Genomic DNA, 26,270 nt, shown 5'->3' with positions numbered 1-26,270 from the left:
TAAAGACATATGTTGTCTTACACCTTTAATTTTCAATCTGTTGTATTGAGCCAAATAGAAAATACATTAGAATACACGTATTTTTTCATTCCAAGCCTGCTCAGCTGGAAAAACCCTTGGACTGCCTAAACACTCTCTGTTGCTTTTAGGCAAGAAAATCAGTGTATATATGTAATATTGGAAATGCCAAACGGATAGATAGATAGATAGATAGATAGATAGATAGATAGATAGATAGATAGATATAACGACACGATTAACTATTTGTATATATTAAGTGTATAGTTAAAAAAATCGAATGCACACATTTACTACTTTAAAACCGATATGAAGAGTGGATCACACTAAATATTGATATATCTTACATTTATATTTACATATTAAATTAAAATTGTTATTAATTAGACGGCACTGCATACAGAAAAAAGCTTTACTGGCACCGCGACATCTTTTGTATATGTTCAAGCTACATCATCACGTTCACAATTGGAGTGGAGAGCAAAGGCTTATGGGAAATAGGCAGCCAAGGTTGGGTTGATGCTGAAGTCTCAATACAGCTGCAACGCATAGGAAAAGAGGATACAATCAGTGCTGTAAATGGATACTGTAAGGACGTCATTGCCCAGTTTGTTTCGTATTTGTCTGTGAATAAACAAACTCCACTTATGAGCAAAGCGTTTTGAAATGAAGGATAAAGAAAAAGGGGGAAGTAGCGCACCATATGAAATAGTAAAGGATATGCGTAACCCTTAGCTTCGTCAGGACCGCGGAGGCTGATGGGTAAGTGTGCCAAGCAACAGAATTCCTTAAAAAAAAGCACCATTCAGTTCAAGAACCCCAACATTAAAATTATCGTCAATATATACATTTTTATGTATTTTGACATATTTGGTGTATTTAAACGTTCCCGCTTACGCCGTATCAACATGCAAACGGAGATCACGTTTAGACACAAACAGCACAGCTCGCCTGTATCATACCGCGATGGCTGACGGGAATGACAACCTATAATTCTCCATAAAATTCTTAACAAAAGCTTTGGCGATAACAGCAGTTTGTGATCCGAAAACGCAAGATGCTATCGTGATGGATTAGTTTTACGAATATCCAAGAGTGAAGTCATATTTTTACACTAGGCAGGGATAAGAACGCTACGAAGTGTATTCTGGGTATGGAAGAAATTCTTGGGAATAGAAAGAAATGTGCAGTTAACCTATATGGGTATTATAAAGGCGTAAATGTTAAGTAAACATCATATCGATGTCTGTGCGAGTGAAGTTTATTGTTAAGGAATATACCTTCAATGCAAATTATGGTTTTGACTGCATCAAGACGGAATATCACGTCACGTGACTAGCCCAGCATTATGGGGTGGGCATCAGTTTCTGGTCTCTTACCGTGTGGATATGCAATACACCACGGCTTTCATAGTTATTTGTATTCTTCCTTGGCTTTTTAAGAGTTGGGAAAAGTTATTAAACCTTAAATGAATTTGAAACCTCTCTTTCTCCAACCAAATCATTACAATAGGTACTGATAAGATATGCTGATGGATGCAGGGCTGAACCTGGTGTTGAGGTCATGGCTGTCAGTGGCTATTTTATTCTGCTGAATTGGCCTACCAGAGAATTTTTCCTAATCAGAAGATGTCACATAACTCTGATTGATGTTTCTGTCAGTCGCAGTGTACCGTAAACAGGTAGGTAGGAAATATTTCCCCACATTACCTTCAGAAATGTGTGTTTACTTGTAATGTGATTAACAATGATACTTACGTCCATGTATGTAAAGGTGTGGCTGTGTTTTTAAGTAGGAAAAATTAATTTGAGTTCATATTGCCACTTTGTACTTATTAACTGGTAACACTGTTGAAGATTTTCTTATAGTCCAAAGTTCATATTAGGTGTGCTGATTAAAAAAATATTAAACAGGCTGCCATCTGGGCAAGTATGATTCAGTGCAGCCTAGCGACCATTGCATCTTAAGAGTTTTGTGAAATGTATAGAAACAGCCTTTTTTTATTAAAACGTTTTCTTATTATTATTATTATTATTATTATTTTTATTATTATTTATTGTCCCATTTCAAGTCGGGGCCCAAATCTTTTTTTTCCCCCCAAAACACACTTCCTGTAATAGATGGTGCAATATAAATGAATTGTGTGATTGCATAATAAAGTCAGATTAGAATGCTGCAGCTTCTTCATTTCCATGGAAAACCTCTAAATGTTTGTTCTAAATTGCAGGTTGAGGAGGACCAGCCACTACAGAGAGCTGGTGATTCTGCAGGTGGTTTGGGTAGAACTTCAGCAAACTAAGTGTCAGGTGAGTGTAACACAGAGACATACATTCATCATAAATATAAAACTGTGTTTTGGTTTCATGGACTTTTATTTATTTATTTTTGCTGTCTGATACGAAAGTGTTAAGAATAACACTACCAGTGCTGTGCAATACTATAAGGAAATAAATAGGGCTGGGAAGCTATGCAATAGGAGGCCTGTTGTAGGAGGTTATGGAACAAGCTCCACAACTTATTCCATGACATTCTGTTGAGCAGTACCATTAATATGATTCACTGATTTACATGAGGCCAACCAGCAAATGGGATTGATCTTTTTAGCCACATTCAAGATGGAAGCCGCCATAGTAGCTCTGTGTTTTGTAGTGGGCTATATCTTTAGCATGGTTTAGTGAAAACTGTTTGTCAGTACGCCAACACACCTTTGTTCAAAATGTAAATAGTTGCTTTAGTTGCCATCCTCAGTATTGCCGTAATGTTATGGAGGCCCCTTGATATGGTTTAGTGAACGTCTTACATTTTTGGAAGGATACCAGAAGGTTTCATGTTTCAACTTGAACAGTTGCCTTACTGCTTTACAATTACATTTTTGTCACAAAACTAAAAAAGTAATTTGTTCAAATACAACTAGAGGAACAAAAACATGCTGAGGGTGCCATGCTTCTTGGTCTTAGTAATCCAAGATGGTGTGCAGCAATAGTTTATGAATTTCACTGGCACAATGTACCTTTTGTAAAGTAATAATTATTTTGCCTTTTGGCAGCATCAGTTCTAAATGGATAAGCAATTTAACTGTGTTAAATATGTGCTGCTTATTCACTTGAAATGAAAAAAATTTAGCATCTTTTTAGCATTTTATCTAGCAAGATTTTTGTATTTGTGTAGATTTATATTGACATACATTATACCTGATTTTTAAACCTTTAATAAAAACTACCAGTATTTCATATATAGTGTTTTACAAATATCCTGTCAGATCTTTTCTGTTTTGAAGGCTGCTTTAATGAGCCTGCTAATACTAAAGTGTTTTTTAATTTTGATTTTAATTAATTGTGGCTGTAATTGTAATAAGAGATGTTTTACTGAGTCATCCCCATTCAAAGGAAATTATATTAAATGTATGTTAAAGCATTGAACATTTTTAGGCTAGGTTACTTAATATTTATTCCTTACTTTTCTGAATTGCACTGGCAATATTGCATGTTTGTGCAATATGTAAAGGAATGGTTCCGGAAGAATATATTCTTAAGTTTTAGGTAGCACAATGCAGTTTTATATGGTGGTGTAACCTTGTAATTTGGTTACTTTTATTCTTTGTCAGTTGTCATTGTTTGTCCTGCTGTCTGTTTTGTTTTGAATTCTTTTGTTTGCACTAGATGGTTGTACTATATAGGAGCTAGGAAAGATGGCTCAATGCACGATTCTCACAAAAGGCCTAATTCCACATGTTAGGGTGCCCACTTTTTCTTTCGGCTGTTTCAAAGTGCAGACCTGAAAAGAAATTAATTTTACTGTCTGGGTCGAGTTTTTTTTTTTATTGGAAAAAATAGGTATGTAGCTGGGGTGTGTTTTTGTATGATTTTGAGAGACTGGGTCAGTAACAGGTTTGTTTTCTTCCCCAACAAAGTGAAATGCTTTGTTACCATGGAATTACAGTGTGCTGGTTCATTTTAATTATCAAAGGTCGGGGGGGGAGGGGTGTTGGGTGGGGGTGGGGGTCCAGTGCATTTTAAATGAGAAAGCTCTTTGGAAGATGGTTAACGGTATTATTTCTATGGAAGTATGGTGTAAACTACAGCAACATAGCAAACAAGGAGAGGTATCTCACTGTAAAATTTCCCTTCCTGTTGCAGTGTTTGTTGTGCTTAAAAATGTGTGTTTTGTTTTTTCTCAATATTTTCTTCATGTTACAGTCTGACAACAAAGCTGTATTAATTGTGTTTGACCGTTCTGTAGAAGAACAGTTCTTTGGTGGTATATCTGTGGTATTATATGGGGGCTTACGTTATTAAGGCCTATTTAATTTTGCATTTAGATGTCCATTGTTTTCTCTTCAATTTTCTCTAGTAATATTCTCCATAGACAGAATATCTAACTTAATGTTGACAGTGAGTTTAAGCAGTAATGTGAAGATATTAAATAAATGTGTATTGTGTGAAAGCACTCTGATCTCTGCGAGCAAGCAGGGAGAGTGGGCACTGTGTCTCAGTGGCTGTGCTGCAGCAGAGGCTTTATGTGGGGTGACCGGAACCGGCTGAAACTGGTTTGAGGCAGACTGAAGCTCATGAACAATGCAGTCACTGTGCTACAGTAAAATAGCTTTCTGCTTCATGGCAGCCAAAATAGCTGAGGAGCTTGCAGAACAGTACCATCCCAAACAGTATGGTTGCACACTCTGATTCAGTGTTTGGGGTATGTAGACTGCAGCAATCAGAATACATTCTGTTTGACTGATGGATGAGAGAACTGCCCGGGAGTCAGCCTGTGATGGTGGTTATCTGTCGTCTGTTGGTGCTATGGATGGCAGAGGATTACGCCATCTCCCTGGATGTAACGTGACCCATTTTTGGGCCCGGTCTGGTTGGGAAGCGGAATGCTTTTTTCGAGGGTGGGGGTGCTAATTACAGGAAGAAAGATGGTTTTGCTAGAGTCCCAGGAACGCTGAGGGTGAGAAGTGGCCGATTTGCATGTTTCCACCGCAGTGATTGTATGTTCACTTGTGTTCAATCTGAAGCAATGAAGAAGCACGCTGGTTAAAGGGGAAAATGGGGAGGGGGGGGGCACAAAAAAGTGTGTCAGTGTGTACCAGTGCATTGCACATTCATCTCTTACCATCAGCAACCATCTTTGTGTTGTGTTGGCCATGTCTTGTACTAGGGCCTTTCTCACTACAGCAGTGTTTAACCATGTGATATCCATCTGTGTCTTGCTTTTCACAAAACATTACGGTATAACTATAACGTAAACAGCTTCATGGATGTTTATTGAATATATGAGAACATAGTTCTGACAAAGCTGCACACCCTTTACCCATGATCAGACTGGGGCATCAGCTGTATGCTAGTTGTTAAACCCCAGCGTCTTGGCTGCCTTTGTTGGATGGCTTTTGTCCTTTTGTGTGTGTGTGTGTGTGTGCGTGTGCGTGCGTCGTAGTGGCAACAAGCACGAATCCATTTGAATTTAATAACATCCTGTATCTTTTGTTCTTTCGTTTTCAAAATAAAAACTTTGACACATTTGTTAAACATGCATCTATTTAATTTTGAGTGTGTTTTTGTCATATAGCATATTTCTGTTTATTTTTCATAATTTATTTTAATTTTTTTTAATCTACTGACCTTATTGACCATATTTCATTATTGGTATGTAGTCTTCTTAGCCTAAGCTTTTTTTCTTCATTTTACAGATTTTACGGATTTTGCTGCCTTTGCGGTTTCATTTTACCTGTTATATATTTTGCTGATCTTGTCCACTTAAAACATGACAAGTCTGACCTTTTCATTTTCTAAAGCTGAACAGGCCATTTCACGGCTTTTTCCTCACATTTGGCTGCTATGTCATTCAGCCTTTAAGATTATGAAGATTGTGCTGGATACATATAGAAAAGCATGAAGGATATATCATCATATATAAGATGCACATTTTTGCATTACGATGAATGGTTGTGTAGCACAAATGGTATGTTTTTCCCAACGTCATCTGTTTTTTGTTTCTTGTAAGAGTAAACTAATAAATTAGTTTAAAAAATCTTTATCTTTTTTTTTATCTTCTAGTTTTTTTAGGCTTTACCACTGGCTTTTCACATGTCCCATATATATTGTAGTATGGGAGAATCTTGTACAATCTTTTTATGACTGTAATTCAGTTAAAAATTACAGGGTGAATTGTCATAAAGCAATGATACTGGGAGCCATATTCCCAGTAAGGGTGACTTGGATACCTGAATGGGATGCTGTAGGCCGTTGGTTAAGTGTCGTTCCCATGTCAGCTTAGTATAAAACTTCTTATACAGTATATGTTATATGTAGTATGCTGCTCATGCACAATCAGAGCTAAGGGTTTGTCTTTTTTTTATTACTGAAGAAACTATTTGTGACCTATATACGGTTAATTTTGTCTCACTGTAACAAGTACATAAAATTGGGCGAAAAATATGTTATGTGCACAAAGCTAAGTTCCTTCATTAACTAGCAACAGCGTTGCACTGTTGGACCCCTTTAGCAGTGCTTGATCTAATGTGTTTCACCTGATGGGGGTTGATTAACTGTGGCACTCAGCAACGCAGGAGTATGTGTTTGTAAAAGGTTATTTTCCCTGTAGCTTTAAAAAAAAAAAAAAAAAAAAAAAAACTGGCAGTGGGTAATAAACCTCATATAATTATTTTGCATTTAAAAGAAATTATCGAGATTCTTATACATTCTTATGCTATATATCACCTTTATAGTACAGCTCCCTTTAATATTGTTCTTTCTTGTTTGTTTTTAACAAGTTTATGCAAATATAACTGGAATAAATGTGTACATACGAGTATGCAGTAAACTGAAATTTTGCAGTGGCTAATGGACTGACTAATCAGTGACATTTTAGATTGAAGTTAAGTATTTATGCGATTTGAATAGAGTAGATTTGGCATATTTGAAAAATTAGAGCTTTAATATTCACTACAGTTCACTAAATACAAAAGTTTGAGTAACAAAAGAGATTTAGCGGCTATCTCGTAATACTATAAAGATTTAATATTTTTTCGTAAATTTAAATAAATTATTTGAATGGAATTGCACATCAGCAATATTTTTGGTCCCTCTCAGCTCCCTACCGGAGCAAAAATCTGGACTTTCTGGGAGGGAGCAAAAACATGGACCTTTGTGGGTCCCAGAGGATTGGGTTAGGAACCACTCCCTACCCTATAATTACTGAATTATGTTAAAAACGTGGTGTCCTTCGGCGCTTACTTAAACTTTCATTTGTATGATTGTCATAATTATCATCTGCGTTTTGGGTATGATAAGAGGCACAAATTAAAATAAAAATGTATATTCATGTCTCACATAGGTTTGTTCAATAGAATTTTAAGATCATGGGTGATATGAAGACCCCTGACTTTGATGACCTGCTTGCTGCCTTCGACATCCCTGACATGGTCGATCCCAAGGCGGCCATAGAGTCAGGCCATGATGACCACGATGGGCAGCTCAAGCAAAATGTTCACTCTGAAGAGGAATCCCAAGTTCCTTCAGCACCTGATGTGGGTGTCAGTGTCATTGTGAAGAACATCCGTAACATTGAAGCCAGTGAGCAGGCAAATACAGAAAAGGAGATTCACCCCTCTCTGGGAAATGGACTTCAAAATGGATTCTTGGCCATGCCCTCTAACGATCGATACGGAAAAGACATCGGAAAGTCTCTGAGTGATGAAGGACATGGGCTGGCAATGAATAGCTCATCTTTCAACCAGTTCAGTCCAATCTCCAGTGCAGAAGAATTTGATGATGATGATAAAATTGAAGTCGACGATCCATTGGACAAGAAAGATAATCTGCCCGGTTTTCGACCGAATCCCCTAACTGGATCAGCTGAGAAGAAAGAAGATGAATCCCCAGATGTCATTTCGGGGGACCTATTAAGCAGGTCTGGGACAAATGGAGATTTTGATAAAACCAACATAGAAACAAACAATAGCTTAAACTTGTATGATATTCAGAAACCAAGGAAAATAGAAGATTCCAAAGAGAGAGCATCAAATTCTCTAGATCAAAAAGAAAGTGGGGATGTTGCAAGTCTTAGTATGTCCAGTGTGTCTCAGGCGAAATCAAAATCATCATCTAAGCTCTCCTCCTGTATTGCTGCTATTGCTGCTCTGAGCGCAAAGAAAGCTACAACCGATCCTGTAATTCCTGACCTGCACACATTCCCTCGTGATTCGCCCATGGAGCCAAAAGAAAGCCCCAGAGTCAGTGAAAAGCCTGCAGATCCCGAGCCGGCACTGGAGCTGGTGAAGAAGATGTTCTCCAAACAGCCAGAGAGTCCCTGCAGTGTCACTAGTGAAAGCAGCAGCAAAGGTTCTCCCTCTTCCCCTGCAGGCTCAATACCAGTTATCCCCAAAGTCAGAATTAAAACTATAAAGACTTCTTCAGGTCAGATCAAGCGTACGGTCACCAGAGTCCTCCCCGAGTTTGATCCCGAAGGTCTTAAAAAAGGGACAGACCACGCCTCAATTGTGGTTTCCTCCCTGTTATCTTCCCCAACATCCACATCAGTGTTTTCATCCCCTTCCCGGACATCGCTGTCCACCCCAGTGGTCGCCACTTCTGCTAGTGCGCCAATAGAAGTCACTAAGCAGATGACCATTAAGCCAGTAGCTACTGCTTTTTTGCCTGTTTCTGCAGTTAAGACTGCAGGCTCCCAGGTGATCAACCTCAAGCTGGCTAACAACACCACAGTAAAAGCCACTGTCATCCCCGCTGCTTCAGTGCAGAGTGCTAGCAGTGCTATTCTCAAGGCTGCAAACGCCATCCAGCAGCAGACCGTAATGGTGCCTGCCTCTAGCCTTGCCAATGCCAAACTTGTACCAAAGACTGTCCACCTCACAAACCTCAACCTTCTTCCTCAGTCATCAACAAACACTTCGGAGCTCCACCAGGTGCTATCCAAGCCGCAGCAGCCCATTAAGCAGGCTTTGATTGCTGCTCAGCCGCCTAAAAAAGTGTCTCGAGTCCAGGTGCTTGCCAGCTCACAGAGCTCTGTTGTCGAAGCCTTCAATAAGGTCCTAAGCAGTATCAATCCAGTTCCAGTCTATGTGCCGAACCTAAGCCCCCCATCTGCTGCCTGCATCTCCATCCCATCCCGTGGATACAAATGCCTGGAGTGTGGCGACTCCTTTGCTCTCGAGAAGAGCCTCACTCAACACTATGATCGCAGGAGTGTCCGCATAGAAGTGACTTGCAATCATTGTACCAAGAACCTAGTCTTCTACAACAAGTGCAGCCTCCTATCTCATGCCCGGGGACACAAAGACAAAGGGGTTGTCATGCAGTGCTCGCACCTAATCCTGAAGCCCATCCCTGCAGACCAGATGATTGCCTCACCCTTACATTCCTCTGTCTTGGCTACCACCACTGTCCACAATTCCATGGTGAATTCAGTGGGAAAGACAACACCTAGCCTCCTCAGTACGGTGGTCTCTGCCCCCTCCACGGCCCCGGTTGTGGCTGCTATGCCCCTTGAAGAAGACTCGTCGAGGCTGTGTAGGCACAGCTTGAAATGCTTTGAATGCAGTGAAATGTTTCAGGATGAAGCTTCCCTTGCAATGCATTACCAGCAGGCCGTGGAGTCAAGTGGACAGGTGCGTGCATGTGTGCTGAAGGTGTAGGTGTGCTTTCCCCCTCGGATCAGTTATCACGTAGTTAAATTAAAGACGAATGTTCCTATTTCAGTTGTTAGACAATAGTTGTTTGTTTTTCCATACGTGCTTGTTTCTGTAGGGTGATTGGTAATTATATTACCTCATCTGTTTCCGTCAACACATTTGAAGTTTTGTATAACCAATGTTTTTATTTTCAGGAATACATTTCAATACCATGTTATACACCTACCATTCAGTCAGTTTCTACAGCAGGACATATTGCTGTTTTTTAAAAACCCTGATGATATCTTCTAGATATAAAAACAGCAATTTAACTATTTTTGAATTCTGTGATGTCATTGAAAATATAGCATTCCAAGTTTGTTGGGCTAATGTGCCAAGTCTTGCTCTTAAATGTTTTCTTCCTTAACAATTTACAGAAAACGTGCAACATTTGCCAAATGCTGCTCCCGAACCAGTGCAGCTTTGTATCACACCAGCGGATCCACCAGCACAAGTCCCCGTACATCTGTCCTGAGTGCGGCGCAGTCTGCCGTTCCGTCCACTTCCAAACACACGTCACCAAGAACTGCCTGCATTACACCCGGAGGGTGGGCTACCGGTGAGTGCCCCTCTGATTGCCCTTCTGATTGCCCCTCTGATTGCCCCTCTGTCTCAGTCCCTGACTGAATGAGCAGCTGATGTGCCCTTTGTGTCGCTAAGAGATCCTAGTAAAGTGCAATGACTGAATCCATATGTGAATTCATGCTGAAAACTCAGCTTTGCAGCTACTTGCCTTTGGAAATGTCTTATCTTTTGAATGGCATGTAGCACTGGGAAGTTAGGACTCGCGTGGTCTTTCCTGTGATTGCAAGGATGCTGGTTTAAATCCAATAGCAAGACTCTCAACTCCTATTGCCAGGGACTGGGTGACCCCGCCTTCTCAAGTATCTGCTAAATAAGTAAAAATGTAATTTAAATATCTTGTGCTTTATGAACACTGCCGCCTGCCATAGAAACACATTAAGTGACCATACAGAAATGACTCATCTGTCACTATACCAGTACCTTTGTTGAATGTAGCTTGTCACTTGATTCATGCTAATAAATGAATGGGTATTGGGAAAAATATGGTGCATGAGTAATAAGGTCTTATTATTTTTGCTCCGCAGCTGTGTACATTGTAGCGTCATCTATGCTGACGTAGCTGCCCTCAAGTCTCACATCCAGGGCACTCACTGTGAGATCTTCTATAAATGCCCCATCTGCCCCATGGCTTTTAAATCTGCCCCAGGGACACACTCCCACGCTTACACTCAGCACCCTGGTGTCAAGATAGGAGAACCCAAGTAAGTCCAATCATTATGTGACCACTTATTAGTCTATCATCGGTATTTTTAATGAAGTGACGCACCTTATTCTAATCTTTTTACACTGTTTCCTGTTATGGTGGAATACCATGCTTTATGTTCCAGGAGGTTACAGCACAGTTTGAAAGTTCACAGTTACCCGATAATAAAAGAAAGCTTGCATGACATTTTACAGGCTTACATACCATTATGCACGGTAGCTGTAAGAGAAAGTAGCTTTCCTGTCCTTGACCTTTTTCCTCGTCTTGGATATCAACACGTTTTAATGAGTTCCTGACCCTGCAGCAGTTGTTGTGTTCACTGTGTGTTCTACTTCCATCACGTGAAGGAAAAACTGTGATCACCACTGTTTGTGCACAGTATGGCACATGGTGCGGTCATGGTGTAGATTTCTGGTTTTTGTGGCCAAGGTCATGGAAATATTGTTTTTAAAAATGTTTATGTGTATTGTATTGTAACATCTATTCCCTTATTTAGATTTCTGTAACTTTATTATTGTAACTTCCAGGGGAAATTAAAATGTTTGTGTTGAAACCTCACTGGTGCTAGTGACAAACTAGTGTTATTTTTTGTCCATGGTGAAATAGTGAAAACACAGTAGATCAAGAGAAGATTTTTCTTATTTTTAAGCTGAAGATTTTAAGCCAAAATGTTACTCAATCAGGTTGACTTTATGTGTTGTTCTTGTCATCATACAGGCTGATTTACAAGTGCTCTATGTGTGACACTGTGTTTACCCAACAAACTCTGCTCTACTCCCACTTTGACCAACACATTGCCAATCAGAAAGTGTCTGTCTTCAAGTGTCCAGACTGTTCCATGCACTATGCTCAAAAGCAGCTCATGTTGGATCACATCAAGGTACTGGTTTAAACCTTTTCCAGGGCTGCAATGCCTGTAAAATGCTTTTGTTTTATATGACCATATAATGTATCTTTGTCAGTGTATCTATAGGGGCTCTGGTGGAATAAGCGTTGCAACGGACTTGGCAATAGTTCTGTGTGGCAGCAGACCACCTCAAATATATTGTATTCCTTTGCTTCTTTCCAAAGATCTTGTGTGATACAAACTTTAATAGTTTAGGAAAAACATCAGTAGGTGATGCGCTACCATGATTACATTTGTCCGCATCTTTAGATCAGCTGGTGGCCAGAGAATGACGGTTCCTTTTAGGCCACTGTGACCCTGCTATGTGCTTGGTTTTCCTTCATCTAATCGCTTAGTAACTTTGATTTAACTGCTGATTTAAGTTAAGTGATATGAATTCTGAATATCTTGTTGAAAAGGCTATAACAGAATTGAATGAAATGAAAGGTTTTTCCCCAAACGTAGTAAGGGCCATTTGTTAGTTTCACAAATTTGATTTTTGATGATTATTGAAGTTACTGGGAAAAGTGTTATTATTGGGTTAATTTGGACCTCGGTTATGTCAAACTGCATATATATATATATCCTGTGGCTCACATAACTGTTTGCTTATACTGACATATGTTTTCATAATAGGCATAAGCACCTAAGGCATCTTTAGTGGCATGTTTAGTGACATAATGACTTTTTTAAAATTTACTAATGCCTCTCTAATCCTAAAATCTGTTGTTAATTTCCACCATATTTCAAGGTTTATTTGTATGTTTTTTTTTTCCTTTCTCGCCCCCAGTCTATGCACGGTACTCTTAAGACCATTGAAGGTCCCCCTAACTTGGGAATAAACTTGCCTCTCACAACGAAGCCCACTAATCCTATGGCCCAAAGCCCCAACAAGGAGGTCAACACAGTAAATGGGATGGAGAAGAGCGAAAAGAAGCCCCAGTCCCCTCTGAAACGAAGCAGCACATCAGCCCTCCCCAAGAAACCCACTAACCCTGGCTGGACGTGCCGCGAGTGCGACAGACTGTTTACCCAGAAGGAGGTCTACATCTCCCATATGAAGAGGGAGCACGGCAAGGTCAGTGCGCTTTACTCACCGTCACTAACTCTGATTCCAGCTGATTCCAGGGCATGAAAAACTGGACTTTAATTCACAAAACTGTTTAAGAAGTTTAGAGAGTTTAGGATGATCATCTAGATCAGTTCCTCAGCCACGAGACGATTTTCACTGGGTCACCGATTGTGCGGTTAAAAAAAAAAGAAATCGCCACCCCGGCTGCCGGCTTTTACCGTGAATTTGGGTTGTGACTTACTGACCAAGGAATAATGTGTATCCTGAGGCTATACTAGCTGTGAACCCCGGATCTGCGTGTCATGTGGAATAAATATCATGCTATTTTTGTTGTTTTTTTTGTTTTATTGAGCAGTTGCTATGCAGAATGAAAGTAGCGGGAGGTCAGAGTGTTAAATATTTTGTTCTTGAAAGCAGCAAATGAAGAAACACCCATGTCGGCAGTGTGAGAAGTCCTTCAGCTCCTCCCACAGCCTCTGCAGACATAACAGAATTAAGCACAAGGGCCTCCGTAAGGTCTATTCCTGCCCGTAAGTACTGCACACAGGCCCTGTACAAGCACTAAGCATCACTTTTGGATATCTGATGTTCAAACAGTACAGCATTTGGCAGTATGTCTTTCTAGTCAAGCTCTGTAAGGGAGTTCCATATAAAGACATGTTTTCATTCTGGTGATTGTTTGTGTAGACACTGTCCGGAGCCCAATCGCAGTTTCAGTAAACGACTGATGTTGGACAAGCACATTCAGCTCATGCACGGCATCAAAGAGGGGAAACCGGCGACTGACTCTACAAACACTGAGGACCCTTCAGAGAAGGAATTTGCCCAGGTATAAAATAATAATTGGGCAGCATGCCTGTATTTGCACAAAGGAGAGAGAGATAGAGAAGCGGAATGTGAATCTGAAAACGAAATCTCTGGCATCACCAAAGACAGATGTAGGTCAGTGATACTCTTGAAGTACTCATAGCTCATAGCTTTGTTTCTTTCCAGGCCTCCAGCCCCAAGCGCAAACAGGAGGAGAATTCCATGGGCTTCCGTTCCCGAGGAGCGTCTGCGCAGCCGCTGAAGAAACTCAAGATTAACGTGTTCAAGGTGCACAAATGTGCAGTGTGTAGCTTCACCACTGAGGACATTGTGCAGTTCCACGAACACATTCCTCAGCATAAGTCGGACGGCTCTTCTTACCAGTGCCGGGAGTGTGGCTTGTGCTACACGTCCCACAATTCCCTGTCCCGGCACCTGTTCATTGTGCACAAGCTGAAGGAGCTGCAGGGGCTGTCCCGGCAGAACGGCGCTGGAGACGAGGGTCAGCAGGAGAACCAGCTGAGTCCCGAGGACGCCGCTAATGACGGAGCGTCGGAAACAAAGTGCAAAGTGTGTGGCAAGACTTTTGAGACAGAAGGAGCCTTGAATACCCACATGAGGACACATGGCATGGCGTTCATAAAGTCTAAAAGATTGAATACAGCAGACAAGTGAAAAGGAATTCCAAGAAAACTCTGGAAATATCGCCCTGCCTCTGGATTCGAGTTTTCTTACGTTTTTGCCACTTGCAGTGAAACAGTATAATTAGACTGTTCCGAGACATTAGTCCCTTTCTCCACTCACCTCTATATTTATACATACATACATGTGTGTTTGTGTGTGTATTTAAAAGTGTATATCATATATGCATACGGACGCACACACATACATACACACACATATATACAGACGTACTCCTTAAGTGTTTAAAAATGTAATATATTTAAAAATTATGTATATTTAAATTTAAGAGGATACATTTTGTACAAGAAACATATTTATATGTGTGTTTTTTTAATCACCATTTATTTTAAAAGTACTTTCAGTCTCATTCATACCTTCATATTATAGGTAACATTTAAAAAATGGTAAAGATGGTTATCTGGACTGACATATCCCAAGAATTTGTTTTATTTAGTGTCCTTATGGCTGAATATTTAGTTCTATTAATCTTTTTCTTTTCTTAGAATCTTTTTTTTTCCTTTTTCTTTGTTGGCCGGCCATGAAAAGGGGCACGCTTGGTCCAGTATCAGTTATTTGATTCTGGATGCTGTATGGTGCTCTTTAGGATATGAGATTACCCCTAAAATGTTTCCGTGGTTACTGACCAACATAGAACCCTTTTAAGGTACTCGTGGGATGTCGAGCTCACTGAGAATTTATACAACAGTGAATTTTAGTCATATGTTAGAGTGGGATTTAAACGACCAGTTGCAATTTATCAAAAAAATATATTGGTGCAAAGGCCAATGTTTTAGATGAGTGCAGTGGGTTTCGTTTGTAATAAGTGAAATTTGCTGTAACTTGTATATACAATTGGGGGTGGAGGTTTGTTAAAAAATTTAATTCGGGACAAAGAAGATTTTGTTGAGATAAACAAATGAATTTACATGAACAATAGGGCTAACATTTTGACAACGCTAATCTTCTACAACCCTAATGCCGCTGCTGCTCCTAAAATAAGGCTATTGGGGCTGAAAAATGTTAAAACACAGAAAAAATGCACTTAATGCCACGTAATGGAATATTTAAGGATGGTGAATGTCTGACTTTTGAGAGAGAGAAAAAAAGTAAATCTTTCAACACTTGATATTGGGTTAACGTGAATACATCTGTGGAAGGCAAAGGTATGAGTTTTACAAACTTATGTTTGATGTGACTTTCAGCCGTAATATTCATGTTACCCCACCCCTTTGTATGACTTCATACTTTGGATTTAGAAACTTGAAGTTTTTTAAAGTATTCTCTACTTTTGTATAACAGCAGTTTCAGTATGGTTACTTCAGTTCTGGGTTGGAATGATAGGTTGTTTTTCTGCACCTTTGATCATAATATGGTACTTTGTTTATATTGCAAAATATGGTTAAATATCGCTGTTACAAAATACACAGAATGACATAACCCATTGAACTCATTGTTCCCTGCTTGACAGCGCTTTGTAAGCTCTTCTGTGTTTCTGTTAAACTGCTTTGTCAGCGAGATCCGGCCTTGCTGTCTCTTCACGGTAGGTGCTGTTTCGCAGCTGTAAGTGTTGTCGTTGCTGCTAAGTCTCTAAGGAATGTTCAGACATTCATACTTTTAGAGTAGAAAAAGGCATTTTACTTTGCATTTCTGCAGAGGATAATCAGCCATCCATTGGAGGTATTTCCTTCCATGCTTCAAAATTCTGTTTCATTGTGAATTACAACATCTGGTTACTAAGAACATAAGTTTGAATGAAAGCACTCCACAAGTTGATTTTTAAGGAGTTATGTCTGTTGCAGTGTACTTATAATACGCCATATGTGCTTTTTGTGTGAGGGACTTTATGTTTGAGAATCATACCATGTCTTTTGTCTTCATTTTTCTTCTCAGGCAGCTCTTTACCATCATAACTAGATTAGTTATGATGGAAATGTATTTTTTTCCTTTGCACATATCTCAAGTTATATAGGCTTTCACCTTTTTTGTTAATACGAATAATTGGTTTTATAAAATGTAGTAAATGTAAATACACCACAACTCCCTGCATTTTTCATAGTGTAATAAAATTAAAAAGTTTAAAAATGGGCACGGGCATAGTATGGTTTGCCAAACTCTGTGTTCTCATTTTATTTAGCGAATGTTCAAATGCAGTGCTGGGGCAGTGAGTTTACACCCAATCAGATTTAAGACCTTTAATGGAGACAAGCTAAGAGAGACAGCATGACTGAGAATGGGAGAACATGCTGACCTGTAGGGGTATGTTACTCACCTTATTCAACTACAAAGTAACTCTCAGAAATCTAAAACATGTCCCAGTGAAGACTGTCGTGTCCTAGTCCTGTTGGGCAGGATTAACATTTAAAAAAAAAAAAAGCAATGATATCAATCACTTCAAAAGTTTTCCGGTGCCAAGATAGGACACTAATGGTCTGTAACCCTCCTCTCTTTTACTCTTGCTTCCTGCCAATCAATGTTCTCAGAGGAATTTCGCAAACCATATCTTTCCTTTTACTCTTTGTGGACTGTGAATTGTTAATAATGGCAAGGGAGATTGACCCAGCTGTCAGTTATATTTGGGGGGAAAACGGACTTGCCTTTTCAAGAATGTTTATATAAATGTGAAACTGGAGACAGTTACATGTTAGCTGGCAGTTAGCTGTAGCCAATCAGTGTCTTTAAATTTTGAAGTGTTTTACAATTAAAACGTGTTAAAGTAGAAAAAAAACTTTATATTTGTGCTTTTTGTTTTTTATGTCATGTATTTCTTTGGAGATGCAATGATTTTGTTAGTCTGGTTTCTTTTTTTTTCTTTTTTTTTTTTACTTTCCAAGAACACATTTTGCATAGAAATGTAACTGCATGAAAGAAACCATTAAAGGTTGCTACCTGTTTCTTAGTATGTGTCTTACTGCTGTTAGTTGTAGATGTCAAATGTTCCTGTACAGATGGTTATTGATGTCAAATAAATGAATAAACCTGCCCAGTTCGCTCTCGCTCATGTCGTACTCTGTGCAAAACCGTGCAGAAGATTCGGAATAGGCTTGTAAAGACTTTTCTTTTTTTTAAAAAAAGAAGTGACCAGCAACTGTTTGCTATGCTCAGAATGATCTTTCTCCCCATCTGTTCTGATGAATTCTTGTTGTGATGCTTCAATTTGCATGCATATTTGTAAATCTAGATGCGGCCATACAGTAAGTCGGAAATTTGAGGTCATGTGTCTCCCTAGTCGAGTATTTATACCGTAGAAGGTCATAAAGAAGCTCAAGGCTCAAGATGATGCTTCAGTTGAGTGTTTTCATTTTACAAGTAACAGTTTTTTCTTGTGTCCATATTCATAATGTGACACAAAAATGCTTGGAGGACACAGAAGGTTTTCTCAGTGAATTGCACAATGACAGGCCAAGCAAGTATGCAATGCTAAGTAAGTACAATGTATTTCTGAATGTTTGTAATAATTTGTGAAAGGTTTGAATGTGACACCCTGTCATACTAAACATTATAAATGCTTCAGTATTGTTTTGCATGCTGGAATTTTCTGAAGTATGAGAGTGGATATGCTTTGTAATTAGTTTTATTTACAAATAGTCACAACATTAGTGTTTATGAACTGAAAATGATGCCTACATATATATTTTAGTTTATGTTTTTATGAATGATGATATGTCTGTACCATTTTCTAAAATTAATTTAGTAGGCATTGGATTTTGGTTTGGTTAATTTATTTTATGACCTTCAAATTGCCAGGATGGGGTGAAGTGGATATATTTTGATTCAGATCTTCTCCTGAACCTGACCTCTGACCAAATGTTATTGTAATGTAACATAAAACATGCAGGATGAGAAATATCCCCGTATTTGTTAATGTGTGGTAGTACAAATATAACATACATTTTTCTGATGGCAGGTTCCCTGCCTGAAATATCACAAAATAATATGCAATCTACCAGAATGGTTTGCAGAATGTTAACACCTAACTCTTCATCTGCATATTTAATGATTTTTTTAAAAACCTGGAGATGTACATTGACTTTGCAGTTGGCTGTACACTAAATCAGCACTTCCTACAAACCTGTCAGGCACTTCAAAATCGCTGGTAGCCCTCAGTGAGAGCTCCGTCTCCCAGGGTAGCGGCTATTCTTCCTGGCACCATGTGGTCTGTAGTGTGTAAAGAAAGTAATTGCCTTGATGGAATGTTAAATGCCGGAAATCAGAGCACAACTGCAAACTGTTCAATTAGGTTTAAAGAGTGTTTTGCAAGGATGGAGTAGGCATGGGGCAGGAAAATGACTTTAAAACTACAATAAGCCCATTGTTTTTGTATCTTCCTACAGTGTATGACGCCTTTGGTAAAATGGGCAGTGACGTTGTGGGTGGAAATGTGAATCGCCCAGGGTCCCTTCAAGAGTGCTTGTTAGTTCACGGTCCTGCTTTTAATGGGCAGTTCTGTCAAGTATTTCTAAAACAGGTAAAGCTTGTACCTTAATTAGAAATGATACAATAGGACGTTGTTTCAACTAATCATTCTCTTACAGATCTAGCCATGTTTATGTTTATGTGATTGTGAAACAGGAATCAATCCAGTACTTTGTTGACATATGTGTTCCTGGCTCTTGTAATGAAGACGAAGTACAAGCATTAGTTGTTTACAGTGAGTACCCAAGATCTAAATGCGAAATCAAAATACCATTTAATGGAATATTAACTTATTTAATATTTATATACACACAATTGTTTTGTTTTGTAAATATAATGCTATACTTGCATGAAATATTTTGTGTTTTTTGAGTTTCCCAGATGTCTTTTTTGACTTCTAGATGTCTTCCAGAAAGATGGGACATCACTGATTCCCCCAATACCTTCAATGCTTTTAATCCAGTCCGCACAAGCCATCTACAAAACGCAGTGTTTTGCTGGAACTGTTTCCAAAGATTTTTCAGCTGTTATTTGTTTGTGAGTAAAGTATCTGTACCCATGAAAATGTATCAGTAATATAAAAGGCAGTGTGAAAACCTTCAATTATGGGAGCTATGTTTGATGATATGGCATCTGATGTGCTTTCCAAAACACATACAGGTTTTTGTGCTGTCTGCTGATGATACTTCCGCTCTTGGCGAGTATTTACATAACCGGCATTAAATGGAAACGTCAGAGAGGGATCAGTCCAGGGGTAAACTTAGCCCTGAACTCAAACTTAACACATTATGGGACCCTAAGCTCCAGTCAGTGCGCTCAGACGGACTGCAGGGCTCCAGAGACGACACAGACAGCATGCGGAAAGGCCAAAGGAGAAGGTGATGAAAGGAGCAAGTATAAACACCCTGAATGCTGGACATGCTGCAGGGCTCAAAGAAACTATCAACTTCTTATGAAACTTAAAGAAAAGTGTGTAATATTTCTAAATGTTTCGTAATATAAGCCATGCTCATGATAAATACAGCTATTTAAGTTTGTTTCTGAGGTTTAGTTTTGTGCAGAAGGTTAGGAAGGACCCTTTCATTTACTGTTTATTTTACAATATTCGAATATCATTTTAAAAATGCTCAACAACCTAATTTAAAGGAACCAGTGAGAAGCAGGTGACATGGTTGATGCTGATAGTGACTTCAGGAAATGCATTCTAAAGCACAGAAAGCACATTATTCTCTTTAGATTTATTAAATCTGCTATGTATCTGAATTTCATAAGAAGTTGATTTTTTTTTTTTAAACGGGGTGCATGTACTATAGTTTTAACTGTTAATATGTTAAAAAGTTAGAGGTAGCTACTGTTGTTAATGAATCCCATTCGTAGCTAATTTCACAGCCTTTAGAATAGCATTTAGATAGAGTTTCAGTATATCTCCATCTAACAATCCAATGCTCTTTCCTGGTAGATTGCTTGTACGACTGCCTGCAAAGTTTTTCTCTGCAGAGAACCACTGCTGGAGTGTTGAATACTGCAAGTAACGGACAAAGTTATTTGTGTCTGAATGGGATACGCATTCTTAGCCTCCTCTGGATCATTTCAGGTCACAGCGTACAGCTCAGTGTCTGGAATAACATAGGTGAAAAGATTATATTTCATATACTGTATTTTATATGATTTTACTGACAGGAAAGGCCTGTTCAAGATTTTATTATTGTCTCTTTCCAGATAACGATAAAAGATGGAAAGAAGCTGTGGAAAAAAATCCTCTGTACATATTTTCCTTCAGCGGGCCTGTATATCTAGCTGTAGATACATTTCTGCTCCTTGGGTAAGATATGAATTGAGTAAGAGTGAGTTTGAAGGAGTTTATGAGTAGCTTTTTGGCGCTTATAAGACAAAGCAATCTCCGGCATGTGTGCATGTGCTTCTCTTGTCATTCTTTTTCTCTGATGAGTTATTTCTAAGCCTTCTGTCCTGTTCTGTCGCAGTGGACTTCTGAGTGCAAAATCACTTCTCGCATCTATCGAGGCAACAGACGATAAACTCAGCCCAGCACTGGTAGCCAAGTTTCTTTTCAAGAGGTTTAAAAGGTGTGTTGTCCAACTTGCCCAAAAGGAGATTTGTTCACGTCAAATATAGCAACAACTTTTACTCTGGGAAGCTATCTTTGTCTTCAGAAAGGGTTCCATGAACCACATTCAAAATTACCATCGATTTGTTGTTTTTTCTTTCTTCTTAACTCTGTAATGCAAGATCTCACTGTCTCTTCATTTATTTTAAAATATAGACTTTACTTATCTTGATATTTACTAATGTAATTCAATACTTTGCTCAAGGGTTAAACTGTGATTGTCCTCACTGTATTTTGCAGTGGTCCCGTAATCATTAGCTCACATGCTCCCACTGTATCTTTTGAGCTTGAGCTCAGATTTTGCCGATTCCATACTGCTACACGGAATAACAGCCTGTCTAACCCATCTTTACCAGGGTCCAGCCCCTTCAGCTCTTCATTGTGTGCCTGGTCATCGGTCTGTTTTCTGTAATTCCCAAGGGTCCTTTCTGGGTTATTGTAGAAGATCAGATCTTGAGCTGCAAGACGTACTGGTGGTCCAACTTGTTGCTCATTAATAACCTGCTTGACATCTCAGATGTTGTAAGTACAAACTGTTTCTGAAATGGCTGTAAGCCAGCAGAATGTGATATCCAGTGTACTGCATTGACTTGTATTTACTCTTTCTTAATGCTTTTATTTTGAAGTGTGCCCCCTGGACGTGGTATTTGTCCATTGATTTCCAGTTTTTCATCTCAACTCCACTGCTGATCTTCATCTATAGATTGTAAGCACATGCACTGATGTCCAAATCATTCCGGAGAGGGCAGGTCTTCTGTTATCCAGCATCAAAAGCTGATAATCACACTTAACTTTTTACAGAAACAAATATGCCCTTCTGGCAGTTGCATCTTTCTTCCTGGTCACCTCATGCCTATCCAGTGCCCTGCTCACCACTTTACTGCATCTACCAGTTCACCAACCAACAACACAGTAAGAAGATCCACTGTTAACATTTAAAAGTCTTATGTGGATACCAAAAAAATAATCAAAAGCTAATTCTTGTTTTTCAGAGATTATGAAACATACTTTCAATATTACTACAACAAGCCTTACACAAGATATGGTCCATACTTGGTTGGGATCTTGGTAGGAATATTCATGAAGACTAAACAGTGCAACCTTTTAAATCATAAGGTAAAATGGCCTTTTATTCTCGTCCTATACGTATCCATCCATGTGTCATAAAACTATACAAAAGATACAACTGTTACTCTGTTGTAAAAATGATTTATAACTCTTGCACATTGGTTTGATGGATACATACAAATATTAACTGATTGACAGATATTACCATTGTCAACCACAGTGTGGCACTGTAAGCATAATAAATGCATTTTGCAGTAAGTTTTCCAGCTACAGACAAAACTATGTCCGCTGGTTTTTGATATAATAAAATGCATATGATACATTTGAATATGAAAAGGGGACAGTTCATATAATTCAGAGCAAGTAAAGCTCCAAGATAGGATGCATAGACTTGTTTTCTGAAGTGTCAGCTTGGCTATATATGACCAATTGTGTCTCAGTTTTAATGTTTTTGTTTTTATAAAGGAAAAGTACAGTCAATACTGCAGACATTTGGACAGATAAAAAAAAACTGCTACAATGCTGGTTTAAGGGGAAAACAAAAAAATGCTTTAACTCCTACTAACTACTAGCTACTAACTGAACCAGGCAGGTCAGCTGGTATAAATACCAGTAGCTACAGTAGCTCACTGCGAAATCAAAAAACAGCAGACAAAAACAAACAAACAAATAGAGTAATACAAAACAATGTTGCAGAAAAAGGAACTGCGGAAAACAGTTGTGTTGTGAGGCTCTAATTCTTTGGTTGCAGTGGAAGGTCGCAGTGGGTTGGGCCTCCTGCCTCTCCATCATGGCACTGTTGGTGGGTCTGGCATATGCCCTGCGGGGGGTCCCAAGTCACCCCTCAGTACCACATTCTCTGTATCAAGGACTCCACCGCACCCTGTGGGCAATGTCTGTGGCTTGGATCATCTTGGCTTGTGAAGAGGGGTATGGAGGTGAGCTAAAATAGTGGCAGATATATTTAAGAAAATGGATTGCCAGGTAATGATTAATTAAGCATTGCAAGCTGGTATATGGTTACAACTTAATATGCAGGAATAGATTGTCTATCAAATTTCTTTTAATGCTTTGTGTTCAGTAATATTGCATAACTGATATTTTATTATACAGTATGCCGAACATATCCTTTTGAGCCATTGTTTTTGTTTGTTTATGCAGGGTTAGTCAACAGAATCTTGTCACTAAACATGTGGATTCCTCTTTCAAACATCAGCTTTGCCTGTTATTTAATTCACCCTGTTCTGATTATCTTATACAATGGGAAACAAGAGACAGCCATCCATTACACTGACCTCAACTTTGTAAGTATCTTGACATGACAAAATATTGTGACATATGTTCCATATTATTATTATTGTTACTATCATTGGTGACTCCCAAATGACATGTCTCTCTTCACTGCAGTTCTACCTATTCATGGGACACACTGCATTGACTGTGACTTCGGGATACATCTTGACTGTGCTTATTGAAAGACCATTTTCATTTCTGAAGAGCTGTAGTAAATAAACACAAACTAAACTGACACTGAGAAAGGAAGCACCAATATAACTGACTCAAAGCATAATGTCATTGAATACTGTTATATGAAATACAATATGTAATACATTATTATAATAAATAGAAAATTATTAAACATTATCAGTTGATATTGAGTGTTTATCGGTCATACAGTAGTGATCAAAATTAGAGAACACTGCAGACCTTTTTGGAGTTTCTTGTTTAAACCATTTATTTTGTGATGTGGGATAGTTTTACACAGATGAAATGTGATTAAAATACATCTCTTCAGTTCATGTTAGAATAACTTTGAATTTGGATAGGCAGCAATATTGTAAATTACAATTGTCACTCGTTCACTAATTTTGATCTTTGTGCTGGGAAATAGTAATATGTAATTTGTGTTTGTTATTGTTGTTAAACCAAAGTATCCTAAAAGTTTGAAAAAGCACAATAAAAGTAAATGTTACCAATTCCCCCCCTTTGCAGAGTGATTTCTGTTGTACCTCTATGTCTTCTATGAAGGGATATATTCTGGTCTTTTTATAAACTGGTCTTACTTAAGCATATCACCAACAGGCCAAAGGTCCTTATGTTCCCTCCATTAGTTTATTCAGCAGACACCTTTGTCCAAAGCAATGTAGAATTGAGGCAAAAGGCACATTAGCCATTCAAAGAAGCTTACATTAGCCTAATAACCTGCCCCTCCTCCCGGCCGACCCATCCACAGTACAGCTGCTAGTTTCCACATTTCAAACATTTCAATAAAAAAATGAGCCAAAAATGACTTAATTATAATAATATATGAGTTTCCAGCCAATAAAAAACATCATCCAGACATAAAACCATCCATCCATTATCCAACCCGCTTATCCTACTGGGTCACGGGGGGTCCGGAGCCTATCCCGGAAGCAATGGGCATAAGGCAGGGAACAACCCTAGATGGGGGGCCAGCCCATTGCAGGGCACACTCACACACCATTCACTCCCACATGCACACCTAAGTGCAATTTAGTAACTCCAATTAGCCTCAGCATGTTTTTGGGCTGTGGGGGGAAACTGGAGTACCCAGAGGAAACCCCACGACAACACGGGAAGAACATGCAAACTTCACATACATGTGACCCAGGTGGAGACTTGAACCCAGGTCCCAGAGGTGTGAGGCAACAGTGCTAACCACTGCACCACCATGTGGATCTTGTTTCAATTAGCGACGGGGCTGATACCCGGCAGATGAAATTTAACATAGATAAATGTAAGGTAATCCATGCAGGGAGCAGAAATATAAAGTACAGATATTTTATGGGTTCCACTGAAATAAAGGTAGCTGATAATGAGAAAGACCTTGGTGTGTATGTTGATGCTTCCATGTCCCACTCTTGCTAGTGTGGGGAAGCAATTAAAAAGGCCAATAGGATGTTGGGTTACATCTCTAGGTGTGTGGAGTTTAAGACAAGGGAGGAGATGTTACATTTATATAATTCCTAGGTATGACCCCACCTAGAATATTGTGTGCAGGTTTGGTCACCATACCTTAAGAAGGACTTTGCTGCCTTAGAAAAGGTGCAACGGAGGGCTACGAGAATGATTTCTGGTCTTAGAGGAATGTCTTATGAGGAGAGATTAGCTGAGCTGAATCTGTTTAGCCTTGAGCAAAGGAGACTAAGGGGGGACATGATCCAGGTCTATAAGATTCTAACAGGTCTTGATGCTGTTCAGCCAAATGGCTATTTCAATATTAGTTTAAATACTAGAACTCGTGGCCATAGGTGGAAATTAGCGGGAGAACATTTTAAACTGAATTTGAGAAATCAATTCTTTACACAGTGTGTAGTTAGAGTATGGAATAGTCTTCCTGCTAGTGTAGTGCAAGCTAAAGCCCTGGGTTCCTTTAAATCAGAGCTAGATAAGATTTTAACAACTCTGAGCTATTAGTTAAGTTCTCCCCAAACGAGCTTGATGGGCCGAATGGCCTCCTCTCATTTGTAAATTTCTTATGTTCTTATTTCTTGATAGCAAGATACAATCACAAAAAGCAGAAGTAATATAATCATATAGTGTAACATGAATTACAAATAGGAATACAGAAATAAAAATACATAGATATAGGAATATATGTCCTTGCTATTTACAGTTGATGCTTTTAGATTTCTCAGTCGATCAAAGGTGTTAAAAAGATCAGTTCCAGCTTAAACTGGTATGTATTATGTTGGGATCCATTTACATTTGTGGATATTAAATTTGCTGTCTTTGCAAGACCAAACTTGGGGTGCAGTGAATCATAGGATTGGTCTCTTTTGGCAAAGATGCAACTGATGTATCCTTGGTGTTTCTCAATATGCATACTTGACCATACTTGCGTTCTCGCATACCCATTTTACGTCATCTATTGCCAAAGACCAGGTCCAACAATAAGATCAGAAGTACAAAAGACTGTAGAAATACCCGGATGTCATTCTTGCCCCGCCCCAAATATGAAGGATACCTTAGTTGCATCCTCACCAAATGAGACCAATCCCATGATTCATTGAGACCCAAGTTGTGAAACACCCCTTGATATTTGTGGCATAATAATTGCATGCTATTGTTATCTGCAAACTTGCTTTTGATTAAAAGAGTGACTTTCAGAATTTGATTTCCATGGATCTGTTCAGGTGAGTAGGGTGCTTTGAACAAGAAAATAATAATTACCACTGCACTTCTACAAACACTAAAAGA

The 26,270-nt window shown here is 38.9% G+C and overlaps 2 protein-coding genes across 9 annotated transcripts; both read left to right on the top strand.

The window, feature by feature from the left end:
* Positions 1-518: 518 nt before the first annotated feature.
* znf532 (zinc finger protein 532) lies at positions 519-17,436 on the top strand. 8 transcript variants are annotated; one of them, XM_023828705.2, is made up of 11 exons: positions 519-780; positions 1,531-1,699; positions 2,246-2,324; positions 7,354-9,643; positions 10,084-10,265; positions 10,816-10,992; positions 11,712-11,874; positions 12,671-12,958; positions 13,370-13,482; positions 13,640-13,781; positions 13,946-17,436. In XM_023828705.2, exons 4-11 carry the CDS (start codon positions 7,379-7,381, stop codon positions 14,432-14,434), a joined length of 3,819 nt encoding a protein of 1,272 aa, XP_023684473.1. In that variant the 5' UTR covers positions 519-780; positions 1,531-1,699; positions 2,246-2,324; positions 7,354-7,378; the 3' UTR covers positions 14,435-17,436. The 8 variants fall into 8 exon arrangements, with proteins under 8 accessions (XP_023684473.1, XP_023684474.1, XP_023684475.1 ...); XM_023828707.2 differs by lacking the exon at positions 519-780 and adding an exon at positions 787-1,169 and having other exon boundaries at positions 1,680-1,699; XM_072714624.1 differs by lacking the exon at positions 519-780 and adding an exon at positions 787-1,169.
* An 81-nt stretch (positions 17,437-17,517) lies between these two features.
* oacyl (O-acyltransferase like) lies at positions 17,518-24,028 on the top strand. The gene is made up of 15 exons (XM_023828710.2): positions 17,518-17,864; positions 18,775-18,908; positions 19,013-19,091; positions 19,258-19,393; positions 19,517-19,734; positions 20,316-20,486; positions 20,576-20,678; positions 20,839-20,940; positions 21,338-21,503; positions 21,608-21,687; positions 21,783-21,893; positions 21,974-22,097; positions 22,801-22,987; positions 23,211-23,353; positions 23,457-24,028. Exons 1-15 carry the CDS (start codon positions 17,717-17,719, stop codon positions 23,559-23,561), a joined length of 2,007 nt encoding a protein of 668 aa, XP_023684478.2. The 5' UTR covers positions 17,518-17,716; the 3' UTR covers positions 23,562-24,028.
* Positions 24,029-26,270: the final 2,242 nt, after the last annotated feature.

This window comes from Paramormyrops kingsleyae, chromosome 7, assembly GCF_048594095.1.
Source record: "Paramormyrops kingsleyae isolate MSU_618 chromosome 7, PKINGS_0.4, whole genome shotgun sequence".
In the NCBI taxonomy this organism is placed as follows: Eukaryota; Metazoa; Chordata; class Actinopteri; order Osteoglossiformes; family Mormyridae; genus Paramormyrops; species Paramormyrops kingsleyae.
The sequence above is the reverse complement of the archived record's forward strand: the minus strand, read 5'-3'. Positions and strand labels throughout refer to the sequence as shown.

Bases quoted from the DNA above. Each gene is read 5' to 3' on its own strand.
- znf532 (XM_023828706.2), top strand. From the start codon at position 7,379: ATGGGTGATATGAAGACCCCTGACTTTGATGACCTGCTTGCTGCCTTC. The intron at 9,644-10,083 runs GTGCGTGCATGT...AACAATTTACAG, and splicing joins CCGTGGAGTCAAGTGGACAG to AAAACGTGCAACATTTGCCA. The intron at 11,875-12,670 runs GTACTGGTTTAA...TCTCGCCCCCAG, and splicing joins TCATGTTGGATCACATCAAG to TCTATGCACGGTACTCTTAA.
- oacyl (XM_023828710.2), top strand. From the start codon at position 17,717: ATGATGCTTCAGTTGAGTGTTTTCATTTTACAAGTAACAGTTTTTTCT. The intron at 21,504-21,607 runs GTAAGTACAAAC...TTTATTTTGAAG, and splicing joins TGCTTGACATCTCAGATGTT to TGTGCCCCCTGGACGTGGTA. The intron at 22,988-23,210 runs GTGAGCTAAAAT...TTGTTTATGCAG, and splicing joins TTGTGAAGAGGGGTATGGAG to GGTTAGTCAACAGAATCTTG.